The sequence below is a fragment of the Platalea leucorodia genome (genome assembly GCF_965183815.1).
Source record: "Platalea leucorodia genome assembly, chromosome: 4".
Classification (NCBI taxonomy): domain Eukaryota; kingdom Metazoa; phylum Chordata; class Aves; order Pelecaniformes; family Threskiornithidae; genus Platalea; species Platalea leucorodia.
In genome coordinates, this window is record NC_138826.1 from 108,975,407 (window position 1) to 108,991,154 (window position 15,748).

The 15,748-nt window shown below is 37.6% G+C and overlaps 1 protein-coding gene across 1 annotated transcript in view; it reads right to left on the bottom strand.

Moving 5' to 3' along the window:
• Positions 1-817: 817 nt before the first annotated feature.
• Positions 818-15,748, bottom strand: part of TAFA5 (TAFA chemokine like family member 5) — a gene marked incomplete at both ends in the record, with an annotated part of 361,021 nt that continues 346,090 nt past the window's right edge. The window contains 2 exons of the mRNA XM_082310220.1: positions 818-1,000; positions 9,095-9,222. Of these exons, the coding sequence (XP_082166346.1) occupies positions 818-1,000; positions 9,095-9,222 (311 nt within the window). The remainder of the gene's footprint in view (positions 1,001-9,094; positions 9,223-15,748) is intronic.

Consider the following 15,748-nt stretch of genomic DNA (forward strand, 5'->3'; position numbering starts at 1 on the left):
CACCTTGACCTAGATCAATACACTCCTGTTAACTGTTATTATGTGCTGTTCACGGGTCCTCCATCAGTACCTTGTTGAAATGGCAGTTTTCAATGTGACAGGTCTTTCTGAATTAATTTTCAAGTATGACTTTAAGAAATAATGTGTCAAATGGATTATAAAAATCCCTGTACTATAACACCTATTTAATTTTCTTTATTCACTACTTGTTTTGTTCAGTCCAAGAATTCTAGCTTGCTTTGCATGATTTAACAGAAATCTTTAGGGGTATTCTTAAAAAAGAAATGTTCCAAAATGGATATACATGTGCAACAGCTTCATCTTCTAACACTTGTACCATGAACATTCTCACTGTGAGAAATGGGTGTGTAATAATTTTAGCATCATTTTAAATTCTTGATATTGATGTGACATACCAGTTTCCAACCTTCATAGTTTTCCATTACATATGCCGACAAAAACCATGATTTAAACTAGATACTCAAGTTCTCTGTTGTCTTTTCCAGCTTTCTTCCTCGTTTCCATTCCCAAATCTATTTTTTCTTCCACATGTACAATGTATCCTGTAGTCCCCTTCAGTTCAACTACATGGCATATAGCATCTATTGAATTACTTCTTACAAACAGTGTGTTGTACTACTTACAGTGAATCAAGAAATTGCACAAGTAATCTTCAGGGTTGTTTCCTCAGATAGCCTCTCTTTGCAATCACTTATTAAATGAAAATTGATTTTCTCATATTCATGCAAGAAATCAGAACCTTCAGACAATGTCAATCCATTATGAAGCACATACAGTAGGACTGGGCAGCACTGTATCAAATTGTCTGGTTTAGCAGATGAGGAATGAGATTTAGTTGCTTAACACAGGCAGCTAGTGAACTACCATCTCCTGTATGGCTTCCAGCTGCCACCCCACAACGGTACTGGTCTATAGGTTCTATGTCATCTATGCTCACCCTATGCAAGATGTCTTCAATACCCTTAAGTCTCTGAATGCACTAAAATGATAAGTTGAGGAAACGAAATCCCATTTAGAATGTTTATCTGTTATGCTAAGAGTCATCAAAACACAAAAAGACCCAATATTACCATTACTAATATGAATGTGGTTTAAGTCTTCTTGTTCCCTTTCTGTCAATCTCAGTTTACTAACATGGTAATTTCTTAGACCAGTTACAATGCTATGTCAGTATTTGGAAAGGCCTATCTAAAAGTTAATAGTGACTAAGGTGCTAAACAATAGTAACAATATCTAGTATCAGCCTCTTCACATCCAGTCTTTGATGGGCCTGCAACTTACTTTCCCATGCAGAGGCCTGAATCATCCATTATAGATCTCAATTGTCTATGCCCCGGGCCTTCTGCTTTTAAAACTCGGGTTCTTTTTTTGTTTTTGAGGAGATTGATGAGAATCTTACCTCATATAAAAATATAATTTTTACTTATGTACTGCAAAATTATGGAATTTGGAAAGAATTTCAAATTAAAGTTTTTTTGGTTTTTTTTATCAGGACGAATTTAACAATTTCAGCATTCCTTAAAATGCAGCTTTTAAAGTATTGTATACACTTGAACACTTTTAGATGTCCACAATTTATTGTGTGGGTTCATGCTATGACATAGTAGTCAATGAACTCCCCAAGTTACAGATGTGGTTTTATATATACTTCAGAATTCTGGTTTCAGTGTATAGAAAAAAATAAAAACAACCCATGCAGTTTTGGGGGTTTCTTCTACTGAAAACAAAATTCACTCCCCAAAACCATGAAATAGATGATTGGAAACATTATTATTGCGTGGGGTAGAATATGCTTTTCTTTACTTACTCAAAGTGACAGTTCAGGACTCAAATGGATCAGAATGTAGCTCATTTTACAGTGAACTAATTGGTTTTAGATACAGATTAACCCATATCACAAAAAAAAGTTATAATTCCTAAGCATTAATCAGTAAACCAGTTTTACATCACTGAATCTAAATCTGTCCTGTCCCTAAGTTAGCACAGTAAGATGGGACTGAATGCTAGAAGCAAACTCTCAATATGAATATGAGTTAAGAAAAAGGAATCCTGAAAGAAAAGATATATCTAGAAATCTTGCCTATCTGAAAATTGAGTTTATTTATTTTTACAGGAATTGCAATATCTTTAAAATAGACCACACAGACCACGTGAGGCTATTATAATTCCCCATTAAAATCTGAAAATATGTGTTCTGAAAGAGAAGAACAAAATCTATGCTTCCCTATTTTCTTCCATGGAATTATTTGAGATGTTAACAAATTTCAAATTCGACATTTTACTCCAAGTTATTCTCTACGACACTGAACATCAGTAGAACCAGTATTCAGCATTCAGGACAGAGCAAGGCACCCAATCTCTTTAAGGTGGTTCTTCAAGTTTCTGTCAGCTCCTTTCAACATGAAGTCTACAAAAACTGCAAAACCTTTGCTAGCACTTTAGATTTAGGACTTGAAGATCAGTTGTTTGCCACAAAGAAGTGTATTTTGATAAGGATGATGCAGAATAGAATGGATGGGTTTCAGTACACTGGTACCACAAAGGAGTGCACAGCTTTGAAAAGACCGTACGAGTTGAAGCAGTACTAATATGCAAGAGAACTTGCATATTACAAAGCAATAGCATGGCCCCACTCCATTTAGTTACCTCAGCTTCATGAGGATTTTATTTCTATTTAGCTTCCTCAGTGCATGAAAGACTTAAGACATGGGGCCACAAAGACCATCCCACCACTCTACTTCTAAGCTTGTCTTGAGCTCCTATTCTTTTCTAACACAAGAATTAGAAACATGACTTTTAACCTCTTTGAGACTTGAGACATTCAACTCACATGCTAACTTGCTTGGAAATTAACAGAAAGGAATCTAGTTCCAGTACTACAATGATGACCCATTTGTATATTATGACACCTTTTGCAAACAATTAGAGAAATGGAAACTCTGTTTGGAGCATAAAAATCTCTTGAAAGCCATGGAAATAAACAACAGGTTGAATCTAGGTCTTGGCATACAAATCTATAAGGTATACACTGAAGCACATGGCTATGACATGTCAAGAAGTGGTATTTTCTCTCATAATTAATGCTAGTACTACTGGGAAGAATATCAAATTAATAAAAAAAAAATATTAGAAAGCTCAGTTAAAGCACTGGACCATGACTAGAGCTGATCCTGTAGATATGCAGTTACATTAGAATGAGATGTTAATTATGAGCAACCTAGTTCTGGTAGTTCATATGTAGTCACATATCCAAATATTATGACTTTTTGATCCTAACAATATCTGCAGAAGATATTCTGCAGAGTGTGTGCATGTTCTACCCTTTCTCAACTTGGTATATAAATATCAAAGGTAGAACATCTAAACGTTTTGACATATAAAAGATATTTAGGCTAGCTTCCAATTCTGTGGTAGTGGTCTCAGAAAACTTTATTCAAATATCAATTTCAGGACCACCCTACTGAGACCTGAGCTAGTTTTAGAGGACTTTGTGATGCACAATGCTTGATGAAGCAAGGGTCTCAGAGCTCATGAAGCTCTAACTGGCTGACAGCAGGAGTTAAGAATACAGATGGTTCTTAGTGACAATAAGGATAGTGATTTTCTGAAACCAGATTTCTAGAAATCCAACAAGAAATTCAGAGTCAGCATGGCTGAGGATGATCTGCAAGAGAATCAGCCTGAGTTAATGATCTGTTTCACCACATAAGGTTATTCATGAGAGACCTTTCTGCTGCTGCTAAGATCTCTCACGAGGCAGTGGCAAGCATGCCATCAGGAAGAGGGCCACGTAGAAAAAGAGAAGACAGAGAAGACATTGGCACTCACAACTGTGCATGTATATGGACTTTGAAGCAAGGATGTACTCCTGGTCCCATAGCTTAAATATAGCCAAAGATTCTGATTCCCCAAGTCTTGACTGTGAGTAATGGAAAATTCAGGATCATAACTTCCTGCTTGTTTCTAAAAGCTATTCCTTGGACTGGGATGAGGGGATACATCAGCCTCCTGCAAAATACCCTCTGTAATCTTGGTCTGTATGTAGTGTTCCTGTTACAGTTAGGACAATGAGGGAACTTGGTAGACAAACTGCTGACAAGTAGATTTAACGTATCTGTTTCATAAGTTGACCACTTCTGACAAAGGGGAAGAGGGAAACTTAATTTGGCATGGCATGCATGCCTGCCTCATTCCACCGCTCTACTTCGGTGCTGCCTAAAAGCTTATTTTGGTGGGTATTGTGTCCTGGAATGACACAGAACTAGAACTAGCAGGATTTAAAAAACTTCCAAAAACAGCTTCATCAAATAAAATCAGCTGACCTGTGGAGATGTGAAATGCACATTTGGAAACACTCAGAGCTGGAATGTAGGTGAGGCTAAGTACAAGAATGCCAGGGTTATGTGAATATCTAACAACAACATGAATATCACCAATAAAGACATTTATAAATAACAGTATTTTTATTTTTAAGTTATTCTGAATTTCTAAACCTTTTAAAATATTAACTCAGGACTCCCAAATTCACTAAGGTGGGTAGCTAAGGATTGTTAATCTTATTTTTACTGCTGGGGAAACTGAGGCAGAGAGTTTCAGTGACTTACCCAAGGCCACAGAGGGAGTCACTGTCAGAGCCGGGATTAGAGCTCAGGAGTTTCTGGCTCCCAGTCCCAAGCTCAGACCACTAGACCATGGCCTCAGGACATTTCCAGCTGGTCTTCAGTCTAAAAAAAAGTAAATTCTCATGTATGTTACAAATATGTAACATATATATATATTTATTTTTACTTTGAATGTAATAGTATGAATGAGAACACATTGCTTGTAAGTCAGTGATGAAAAGCAAACCAGTACATTTTATCTGAGTTACCTTTGTCATACATATGTGTATGATACAGCTCTGTGTACATACATATCATACATATGTGTATGATAAAGCTCTGAAGAAAAATCTTGATTTAAATTGCAGCCAGTACAAACAGCTATTGTATTTTTCAGGGTAAGGAACAAATTGCCTTTCCAACCCAGCCAGCATGTCATTTATATTAATGGTGAGGAATGCTAAGTTGCCTGTGTGTAAGTAAACTCTATTAAGAAAGTCACGTCCCTTGGTGAAGCTAGATCCTTAGTAAATTTTACTAGCTAAGCACTGAGCTCCATGTCAGAGTAATTACACCTTTTATCCACTGTGAGCTCTCTCTTAGCTTCTTCATACTCTTTAATTTCCCACTTCAGCTAATTTAGCAGTAAAATCGCAAAGGTTTTAAAAGGTTAGCTACCGAGCAACTGGCGCATGAATGTTCTGTTAAGCTCCATGCATTGAAATCACATCATGTAGAAGAAGGAATTAATTAAGTAACAATTAGGTAGTGATGGATCATTGACAACATATATACACTTTGGTGCTAAAATTAATTTCCCCTGTAAATCCAATACTTTGTGTATCTTATCATCTATACACTGGCAAGTTTTATATTTGAAATATAAAATGATCAGGCCCTTCAGCAATATCTTAAAAAAAAAAAGGCATACCTTCTGGCACTATTGAAACTACACACTATTTTAAAAAATCATATAGCTTCATTTTTTTTTAAAGAATTGAAAGAGTAATGAGAATAGCAAAAGGAGAAGAAATTTTTAAGGCAGGTGGTTTTAAAGTGACTGTAAGGACATTTGTTATATGAAAGTACTTAGTATGTTGGAAGTGCTAACAATTCTGTAGTATTCTCTTGCTATCTTCTTTTACATGTTGTCATATTGCTTCCTTGTATTGACAGTCAGCTGCTTAATACATAGATTGGCAGTTAGCCCGGTCAATCCTCAATTCTAAAAGCCTCTTAGCAGATGAAAAATCTTTGGTTCATTCACACCTTGTAGAAAGGATGACAGGGCAGAAGTGACATCCAGATCCATTTAGAGTATACTTTGAGTCTGATTTTCCTTTGCCTTGCACCTTGTGTAGCCATTTATAGCTGTGCAAAGTGAGCACAAAACGGATATAAAACACTGCTACCCATGTGAGGAGAGAATTCTGATTTGGTTGCATTATTTCCAGAGGTGATCACAAAAAGTGCCAGGCAGTGAAAAAATCTGGCTCTGCATAGAAAGTCTAAACAATTTTGATACAAAGCATAAAGTAGCAGCAGCGCTTTCCAAACAATTTACAGAAATTGCACTTTAGCTTTGGATCAATGGGTATTTTCATTTGCTGTTTGCTTGGTATTTTCATAGAAAAAAATACTAAATGTTAAACTCATCTACAGAAAACTAATCCTATTTCTTCCTTTTTCTGGTAGGAACATATTTAACTGTGAGTCCTAAAATATATTCTCACATAAGAAGGAACTCATGTCCTACATAAGATCTCCACTAGTTCTACCTTTCCACATGCTACTTCTAAACCCAGTACTTAAAAAGTTACACCTCTACACAACCTCTTGGAATCAACGCGAAAGCTGGTATTATCACAACAGCTGGTCTCAGTCCATCAGAGTTCAATACTGTTCTGGCTTTAGTATGGGTAGCAAATTATTGTCTCAGCATTTACCAAACAGTAATATCGCTGCTATATGATCTACCACCATGATAGTGCAAGACCTACTGTCAAGTATCTTCAAGATACAAACTAATATTAGCAGAAAAGGTCTGCAAATACTACATTAATAAACGTGTGCTAACAAATTAAGGACCTAATCTGGCTGCATTGGAGATGTGGTCAATAATTATTTCTACTTAATAACAGACATTTGGTGTGTAATAATTAATTCAATATATTTGAACATTTATTTCCCCATACTACTTGGTGGCCATTTTTCTTGCCCTTCCTAGTCAGAAATCCTTCCCGTTACACTTGGATGCCATGATGGGCCTGTCAACTCAGGTGTGTTGATTAGGAGCAGAAATAGAAATTAATTGACTGCATCAGCAGCTGTTGAGTACTGCTACAGTAAATAATGTCTCTTGGTGTTTCTGTTAGAAAATTTCTTTTCTTTTAATCACAGTCATGCACTTCATAGAGTCATCCTAAGACATAGTTTCCAAGCCTATTACCATTGTCCAAAGCTTCCCTTACCCTTCAACCAAGTGGCTAAAGAACAAATGAATATATTTTTTTATTCTTAATGTTTTAGCAATACTGTATTATAGATTGGGGTTTCTTGGGCTTTTTTCTTTTTTTTTTTTCCTTTCTTTTCTTTTTTCCCCCTTCCTCTTCTGGATTCAGAGCTTCTTTAAGTATTCTGAGTTGCTAGTCTGGCTTGACTGAAAATTACTGTGTGTTTGTTGTGTGTCTGCATGTGTGATACCAACTGCTGAAGACTGCTTGATGTTAGATGAGGGTTTATGCTCAGAGCTGTTCTACAGTTGGCTCTCTGGCAGAATCTCTCCTCACCAATGACAATGATGTCTCTGCGTGGGGGAGAGTCTGTTTTATAATATTACACTTTCTATGGCCTTAATTTTACTGATGGGGCATGATTATGATTTCATTTACGTTAATCAAAATATGAGTCATTCCATTCATGTCAATAGCATTAAAGAGCTATACAGACAAGTAAGAGTTCAGAATCGGGCTTCTGGTGTTTAATCTGAAAGGATATCTGAATCACTTCGTTAAAGATACATACTGAAGGATAGATCCTCTGCTTACTTTGCATTACTCAGTCATGCCATTAGCATAAAACATCAAATAAAGAACTATAATGACAGCTGGCAATGTGTCACAGTACGCAGGTTTTCTGTTTACCTTGGCTACAGAAAATACCCCTGAACTAACAAGATTTAAGATAATATTTCAAGTACGACAAAGTTACCATATTAGGCCTCCTTGCCCTTGGAAGTTGGCATTAATGTTTCAAAAAATTATTTCCTTCCTTTGTTTTTTTATGTCACTCTTACGTAACTTGAATGCAAAAGATCTAAAGGTAAACAATATTTAAGTAAGACCTCAGAGACTGCATTAAGTTTTATAGCCCCATCCATAATGAATATTATGTCTGGTAAATACAGGAGCATCAAAACAATGATCACCATTCATAAAGTTTGTTTTGTAGGTAACTCATAAAGTACTATCAAATCTTCATTCTTTTTTATAAAGTGAAAAACATGCTAATTTTCCAAAATACAGTCATTCTAAAACAATAAAAGGTTTTGTACTGCTGTCTGTCTCCTGCTCAGAAAGAGAAATTGTACAGGGGATGATGGGCCTTAATTTAGTCCTCACTGATAAGTACTTTTAAGACTAAATATTCTTGAAATTGCACTTATTTAAATTACACTCATGTAAATCTAAAAAAACATTGAGGCAGGGGGAAATCATTTCAAGAGGTCTAGCAAGCTATCAGAATATTGCTCTACTATACCTCTCCAGATTTTTTCCATTTTTGAAGTCAAAGAATTATTGGCATTTGAGAACATTTTCTATAAATCTGTTTGATATATTACAGGCCCTAGAAACTATTACTGTCGTATATACTCTCAGCTTCACTACAAGCACATGCCCCAACACACCAAATCAGAGAGCTGAGGGTTTTATCAACAAACCAGGACCAAAAGGAAGATGAAAAAAGGGATCTTTTACTATGCTTTCTATAGGTCTCACTGATTGTCTCACTGAAAACTAAAGATCTAGTTGTGCAACTTGCTTCTCCAGTACAGTGGGAATAGCAAAAATATTTTCTCCCCAATTCCCAATGAAAGCTTTCTTTTCACCCTGCTAGACCATGTGTTCAGTTTTATACCCTACACTTCCTCAGCATAAGAAAATTCTTGTACAGTGAAGCAATAAGATCCTGTCTTCAGGCTGAATACAAATGTTAGTTAAACCACTGGTGCCTTTTAAGAAAACCTTGATATAATTTCCACTCTTAGTAACTGTGGGAATTACACATTTTTCCTGTCTTTGTGATAACATTGCTGTGTATTTCAGCAAGCACACTTGGGCACATAGCTTAATTATAAGGCAAGAGACTTTACATATCTGTGCTGAAAAACAATTGGAAATCTCACTCTATGTTTTTCAATAAACTAAAGTGAATGAGAAACTGAAGAAATATAAAACAGAGCAGTGACCTACCGTGGTTGTCTTTATCCGTCCTCCTGGTTGTGTACAGGTCCAGCCTGATTTATTGATTAGCAAATCACAGCCTTCTCCTTCTAAACATGGAAGCATTTCACACCACTGTTTTGTTTTGATAATTCGTGCTATGGAACAGAAAAGAAAAAAAAAAAAACAACCAAAAACAATTGGCAGGAGAATTTACATTTCACTTATCTCTAAATACTTTCTCATTTGAGTTGTCTATTTTCATCATCTGATAATACAGCCATAGGTTATGATGTAGACAGCCCTAGGCAATTTACAAAATTATTTACAACACCTGCTGTGCCAACAAATTTCATAATAAAAATAGAACTTAAAAACCAACAATAAACCAAAAGACAGCCCTGTTGTAAATCAAAAGAACATTTGCTCATTTTCTAATTCCATGCTTCTAACAGTCAAGGAAACATTGTTGGGGGGACTAACAACTGAAGACTTACTATCCTAACTCATTATTAAGGTAGCCTAAAAGTGACCTATGACTGGGATCCATTGTGTTAGATTCTGTATAAACCTGAGCAGACGCTCCTTATCCTGAAGTGTTTACAGTGTAAATAGATATGAGACACACAGTGGAGAGAGAAAAGCTATAATAAATAGGGAGAGGGGTCAACATAATGACAGCAATTGTGAAACTCTGTGATACTTGCAATAGTAGGGGCATAGCTAGGGGCAGGAACTAGGAACATAAGAAGGACAGGTGTTGAATGAAGTAAAGGTTGGTAAATCATGGGGAAGAAGACATTAAGGGAAAAGACTGGAACAAACACCATCTTACCCTATTACTACAAGGGAAAAGAAGTCTAGTCAGGAAGGTCCCTAACTGCCTGAAAGGTGGTGTGTTGTGTGCTTTGTGGCTCCTCTTACTGCTTGCGTCTCTGGTAAGCTGGTTCTGCAAAATTTCCTCAAGGTCACACAGAGCAAGTAGTCTTGGAACAACAGAGCTCTGACTGCATTAAAGTAGATGCAGAGGAGCTGCAGGGAGAAATTTTTCTTCAAGGTAGGGAAAAAATGGGCTTTAATTCCCATAGACTTCTTTCTGGATTATAATATTACTTCTTTTGAGTTCACTTCTGTAGTATCTGGGTTCCTTCTTATGGAATATTAAGCAATATGATTAATATCTAATATTACGTTATTCTTTCACTCTCCCCCATAGGCAAAATTGGTGGAGTGTTAGTTTGGGATAGTTTTTATAAAATACATATACAGAGATGCACTCAGTTGCATGGTGCCATATACTCATGAACAAGGTAAGGCCCCCCAAACAATCTGTCTTTTGCTCAGACTGTAAGGCTCGCAGTCCACAGGAAATGGGCCTCAGCTCCTTCAGAGATCACCTCAACCATCCTGGGCGAGACATAAGAAAGCTTCACCAACTCAATTTGTACGTAAGTGTCCTAGGATTCAAGGGCAGAATGAGTTCCACGTACAGGGACACAATCACATCTTCCTCTATGTTGATGCGTGACACCATTACACGCAATATATCTTCAACAGTCATGAGCCCAACAAAAAGAGAACTACAGGAGAAATACTTAGCAAGATAAGCGTACAAGAAGCTTATGATGCCCCAAATTAATTTTGTGTCCAAGGAGCTTAGAAGTGGGCATTTATACCCAGTGGCAGTTGCAGCTCTTTATGCTCACTTGAACGTGTGATTCAGCCTCCCTACGCCCCGACTTCCTCTGTCTGGAGCTACTTAAGAATACAATTCCCAGTGCCACTGGATCATGGCAAGAAATAGAAGTGTAATTTAAAGTCTTTTAATAAAATCCTTTCCAATATTTTGATGTGAAACAACTTGTGTCCTCAGTCCCGGTACAATTGTTGGTAAGCTCTAGCAATATAACGAACACTGATTTCTTTCAGTGGAAGCTCAGTCTGAAATTCATATTTAGATTTTCATTAAAGAAAACACTTTAGCTCCCAAACATCTATATAGAAATTTGCACTGTTCATTAGGCAATATATATATTGCTGGAGGAATGATTCCCAAACAATTTTCATAACTACAATTTTTTGAAGCAAATCCACTAAGTTTTTATAGCACATAATATGCAGAAATCTGGATTGTGCTTGGGGTCCATAGGTACCCTCTACTGAGAACTGGATCACATCAGTTTTCAAGGCTAACATCTCCAACGTAGCAGATAATAGCCTCATCCTTCCTGAGTGAAGGCATGCATCCAGCTGCAGGTTTTACAGAAAAAGCTTAGTAAAATGTTAACACCAAACCTCACCCACTTGCATGCACATATTTGCAATTCATATATCGAAACGGCTATTTCCATCAATGTTTCAACAATATGAAAGATGACAGAAAGACTGAAGAGTCAGTTAAACTCAAAAATATGTACTAGATTGCCTCCGCTATCTCAGGTGGGAGGATTTACTGGAAACATAATTTGAACTAACCTTTTAAAAAATACTTCTCTCCTCTGTGTATTACTCTTAGTGTTTGCTTGGTTGCTACCTCAGAATGCAGTTATTGGTAATATCACAAATATATGGAGTCCTTGCTCTGGGTATTGGCTATATCCACACAAATTTAGAACACACTAAGAGTATTTTACAGAACATAAAGTCTAAAACATTTCTGTGTTAAGTGTATAGACTAGCTCATGCATTTAGGCCTTGAGAATCGGAACAACTTCTTTTTGTCGGGAAAAACTACTCAGCTTACATAGTTTAAAGCAAATCAGTATCAAAACGGTTTATTAATTTATTAATGACACATAACCAGCAGCAGTGTAGGATCAATACCAGTGATACGAAAAAGTAAACCATAGTACTACGCACGAAATGTTCATAAACACCTGGAAATTGCTAAACGCCCCCTCGGAACTAATCCCAAACGCTTCTAACCCCCACAGGCACCGCGCCCTCCCCACCCCCTCCCCGGCCCGCGGCCGCCCCCTCGCAGCCCCGGGGCAGACGCGGCCGCTCCGCCCCCAGGGCCGCCCCCGCCGCCCCGGAGCCGCCCCCCGCGCTGAGGCAGCCCCGGCGGTGCCGCCTCGCACCGCTGCGGCTCCCCGCCGCGGCGCCCGCCCCGTCCCGCCCCGGGGGGCAGCGCCCCGGGGGAGGCAGCGCCCACCCCCTGCCCACCCCGCTTCCCCCCCCCCGGGGTCCCTGCCCCGTTACAGATCTTCGCAGTTGTTTTATCCAGCTTTTCAACCTGACACTCGCTTTGTTACGAGAGCCTCACGAACACACGGGCTCTCACATTCCCGTCTTAACGGGCCTTGTTTTCTGGGCCACTTGCCAAAAGCAGGCCAGGCGGGCACCCTCACGCTTAGGTATAAATTGAAGTCTATACAGACACATTGTTCTGTTAAACACATGCAGCCACAGTTGCAAAAGGGAGGGCATATTCCTGCCTGCGGGATTACGTCTATTTTTGCATTTTCATTTTTCAGTTTGCCCACTATAGCAGAGTATCACAGTGAAGCTACATATATAATATAAGGAGCAAAGTAGACAACAATTTTATCAGCATAATACCAAGAATTTCTATCAGTAATTGAAACTGAGTTACACTAGTCAAAGCAAAGGAATACAATGTATTTCCTGAGGCAGTATAGTTGCCTTTTTACTGTGTATATTCACCAGGGGTGAAATTCAGCCCTCTGCAGTCAAGGCAGCAAAAAGCTAATCAGATTCTTCAAATCCACTCCAAGATCCATTATAAAGAATTAAGTGGCACTTAAATGGTACATAGGCTTTGTGCAGACCTTCTGCAAAGAACTGAATTTCATCTTAAGAATCTGGGCTGACACTACTTTGCATGTCCTCAGAAGGGCTGTGCCCCTTCACTTAAAACTGAAGTTAATAGGAACTGACGGTGCTCAGCACGTGGTAGAATTGCTTTCCCGGGTACTACCATTTGAACTGGAGAACAAATGGAGTCTATCCAAGGGATTTTCATACGAACGGTTCTGAGGTGTTGCAGGCAAGCAGAGGTTATATGAACACGACGCCAAGCTACCCACCAAAGTGTTTTTAACTGTTTTGTAAGAGAGAGGAATTCGCAATGGATTTCCAGTTATTAGTAAAAATAAATAAACAGAAGTCTCTATTCATGATCAGTATAGTCCAATTTAAGACTGTTCAACTGAGTAGTGTTTCAGAACACCACAGATTATTTTCTGCTAAATACTGCAACTAGATATGTTTTGTCACTAATCTTCTCACCTGGTTTAATATTACATATATTTTTTCCTATAGAAAACCAGCTTTATTTTCTATACTTTCTTTTCACACATTCACTCTACATTCAGGCAGTTATCAATTGCTGCATCTCTAGTCAATCACATAATTAAAAATCATTAATTTTTTGTAATAACAAAAAAGTGAGACAAACCTTGTTCAGCAGCAGTAAATGAAAAAACTTACAACTATATAAAATATGTTAGATTAAAACAGTCAGATTGTTAGTTTCTTTTCTCTCTTTTTTTTTATTTAAATGTTGGAGAATGAACTTGGAAATAAAAGTAAAAATGTTGGGGTTTGGGTTTTTTTTTTTTTCATCAAATAAGAATATTGATTAAAACAGCATTTGGACACTGAGACTTATGATTTCAGAATGCATCGTGCTCCTATACGTAAAAGGTGTTGTGTGAAATGAATATTTACAAATCATAATGAAAACCACGGTACAAGAACCTAAATAAAGTTGAAAAATAGATGGCTTAGTTGATGTTTATCAGTCAATTCCAGATGCCCGAAGTAGCGAATGAAGATTCTGTGTAGTGGGGATCAGGGAAAATTTCTTCTAAGCTGAAGCAGAATATACCATTTTGAAACATGCTTCTTAAATGAAAGCTTAGCTCACCTATACTTTTTATAAAATGATGTTCTCCTTCATGTTATTTTTTTCAGTGATAACTTGTAGCACTTAATGAAAGATGTAAAGTATGTATTGAATAAAATATTTCCTTATTTATTTTCATACATTATTTCACTGTTCTTTTCCTTGAACTTTGAAGAAAGCTGATCAGCAGAGCTGATTCCCAAAGTTCAGAAATGCCTTTGAATTCATCAGTTTAGATGTAGCTAGACAAACACATTTATCCTAGTGTTCCTCTCTTACCCTATTAACTCTGAACAGGACCCGCATCTTTTATTATTAATCACCTCCTACTGATCCCAACTGGTTCCATCATCACACTCCTCTCCCAACCCCCCTGTTCTCTTTACCCTATTTTTCCTTTTTTCTTCTTCCATTTTTTTCAGCTGTAGCCATTTGTCTCCTCTGCCTGATTCAGTACATACACACTATCTACCTATCAAAGATCCCAAAACACTTTGCAGAACTTACTCAGAACTTAGAACTTACTTAGAACTTAGCTAGTTTTACCTATGACTAATAAATGCTGTTCATTGTCCCTATTTTGCACAGAGGTTAATCAACTTGACCAAGGTCACACAAGAAATTTGTTGTAGAGCTGGAAATAAAACCTCTGAATTTTCAGTGGTTGCTAGCCTAGAGACCTTTTTATGTCCCATTTTCCTTCAGAAAAAGAGTGTGCTTTAATACATATATATAAGAAATTAAACAACAACAACAAATATGCAACGTAATAGGCTTTTAAAAACATATATTAGTTAAATTGCAGCAGCAGGAAAGCGACCAGCAGAAACACAGTACTTTAATATGACATTGCAATCATGAACTGTCTTTAGAGCAGCAATTTGACTGTAATAGTGTATAAGCCCCAAACGTTAATCTATTTTACTGTACAACAAGGAAACATCACAAACCTTGGATACCTTTTACAGCAGTCATTCTGCTCCACTTAAAAAATTGGAAGCAGTGCTAATTCACAAAGAGTTAGCTCGTCTCAATTATTTATAGGGCATCTAGACCAAAGACTATTTAGTTCTAAGAACAGCAATATAGCAGTGCTTAGGCACCCGTTTTATCATTTAGCTCTTGCTGTCAAGATTGGGAGGGATACTTGAGCTGAAGTTGAGAAATATATGGAAAACAGTGATCTCCTGCGGGCTGCAGAGAGGCCACAAATGGAGACCAGGTAACTAGATGAAGGGTAAAAGACTGACTGACAGGGCAGAGGCTTTTCCTGCAGCTCACCCCAATCATAGTTCCAGTAAGGGAGAAATCTTATTGCAACCCCAGGGTTGAGAAGAGACCTTCAATATTGACCTGTTCCCCGAAAAAGGATGAAAATCTTGGTAAACAGTGCAGATTGCACTGTGCACAACATATATTGGGGAGGAGCAGGATAACATACAGGAGATATGATCTCCAAATTGTGCAGACATCCATATCATTCTGAGCTAGGACTGCCTAAGAGGCACTCCTGCCAGTTACATGAATGGTCCCTAGGCATTCAGCTGTGGCATAAGAGGTTGCTGGATTAAGCTGTGTGAATATAGGAACTTACTTACTAAACCACAGCAGCATAGGTTTAACTTTAAAACTACTGGATTTAGCAAGGCATCCAGGCATCTGTTTAATTTTAAAAAGGTACCTTTTGCTGAATCTTCATAAGACTCTGTAAAATAAATATATACTGACAGCTTAGGAGGGAGAAAGTCCAAAGGTATTACACAAATCAGAAATAATTATTAATGCATAATAAATCCCACGAACACAAGGCAGAG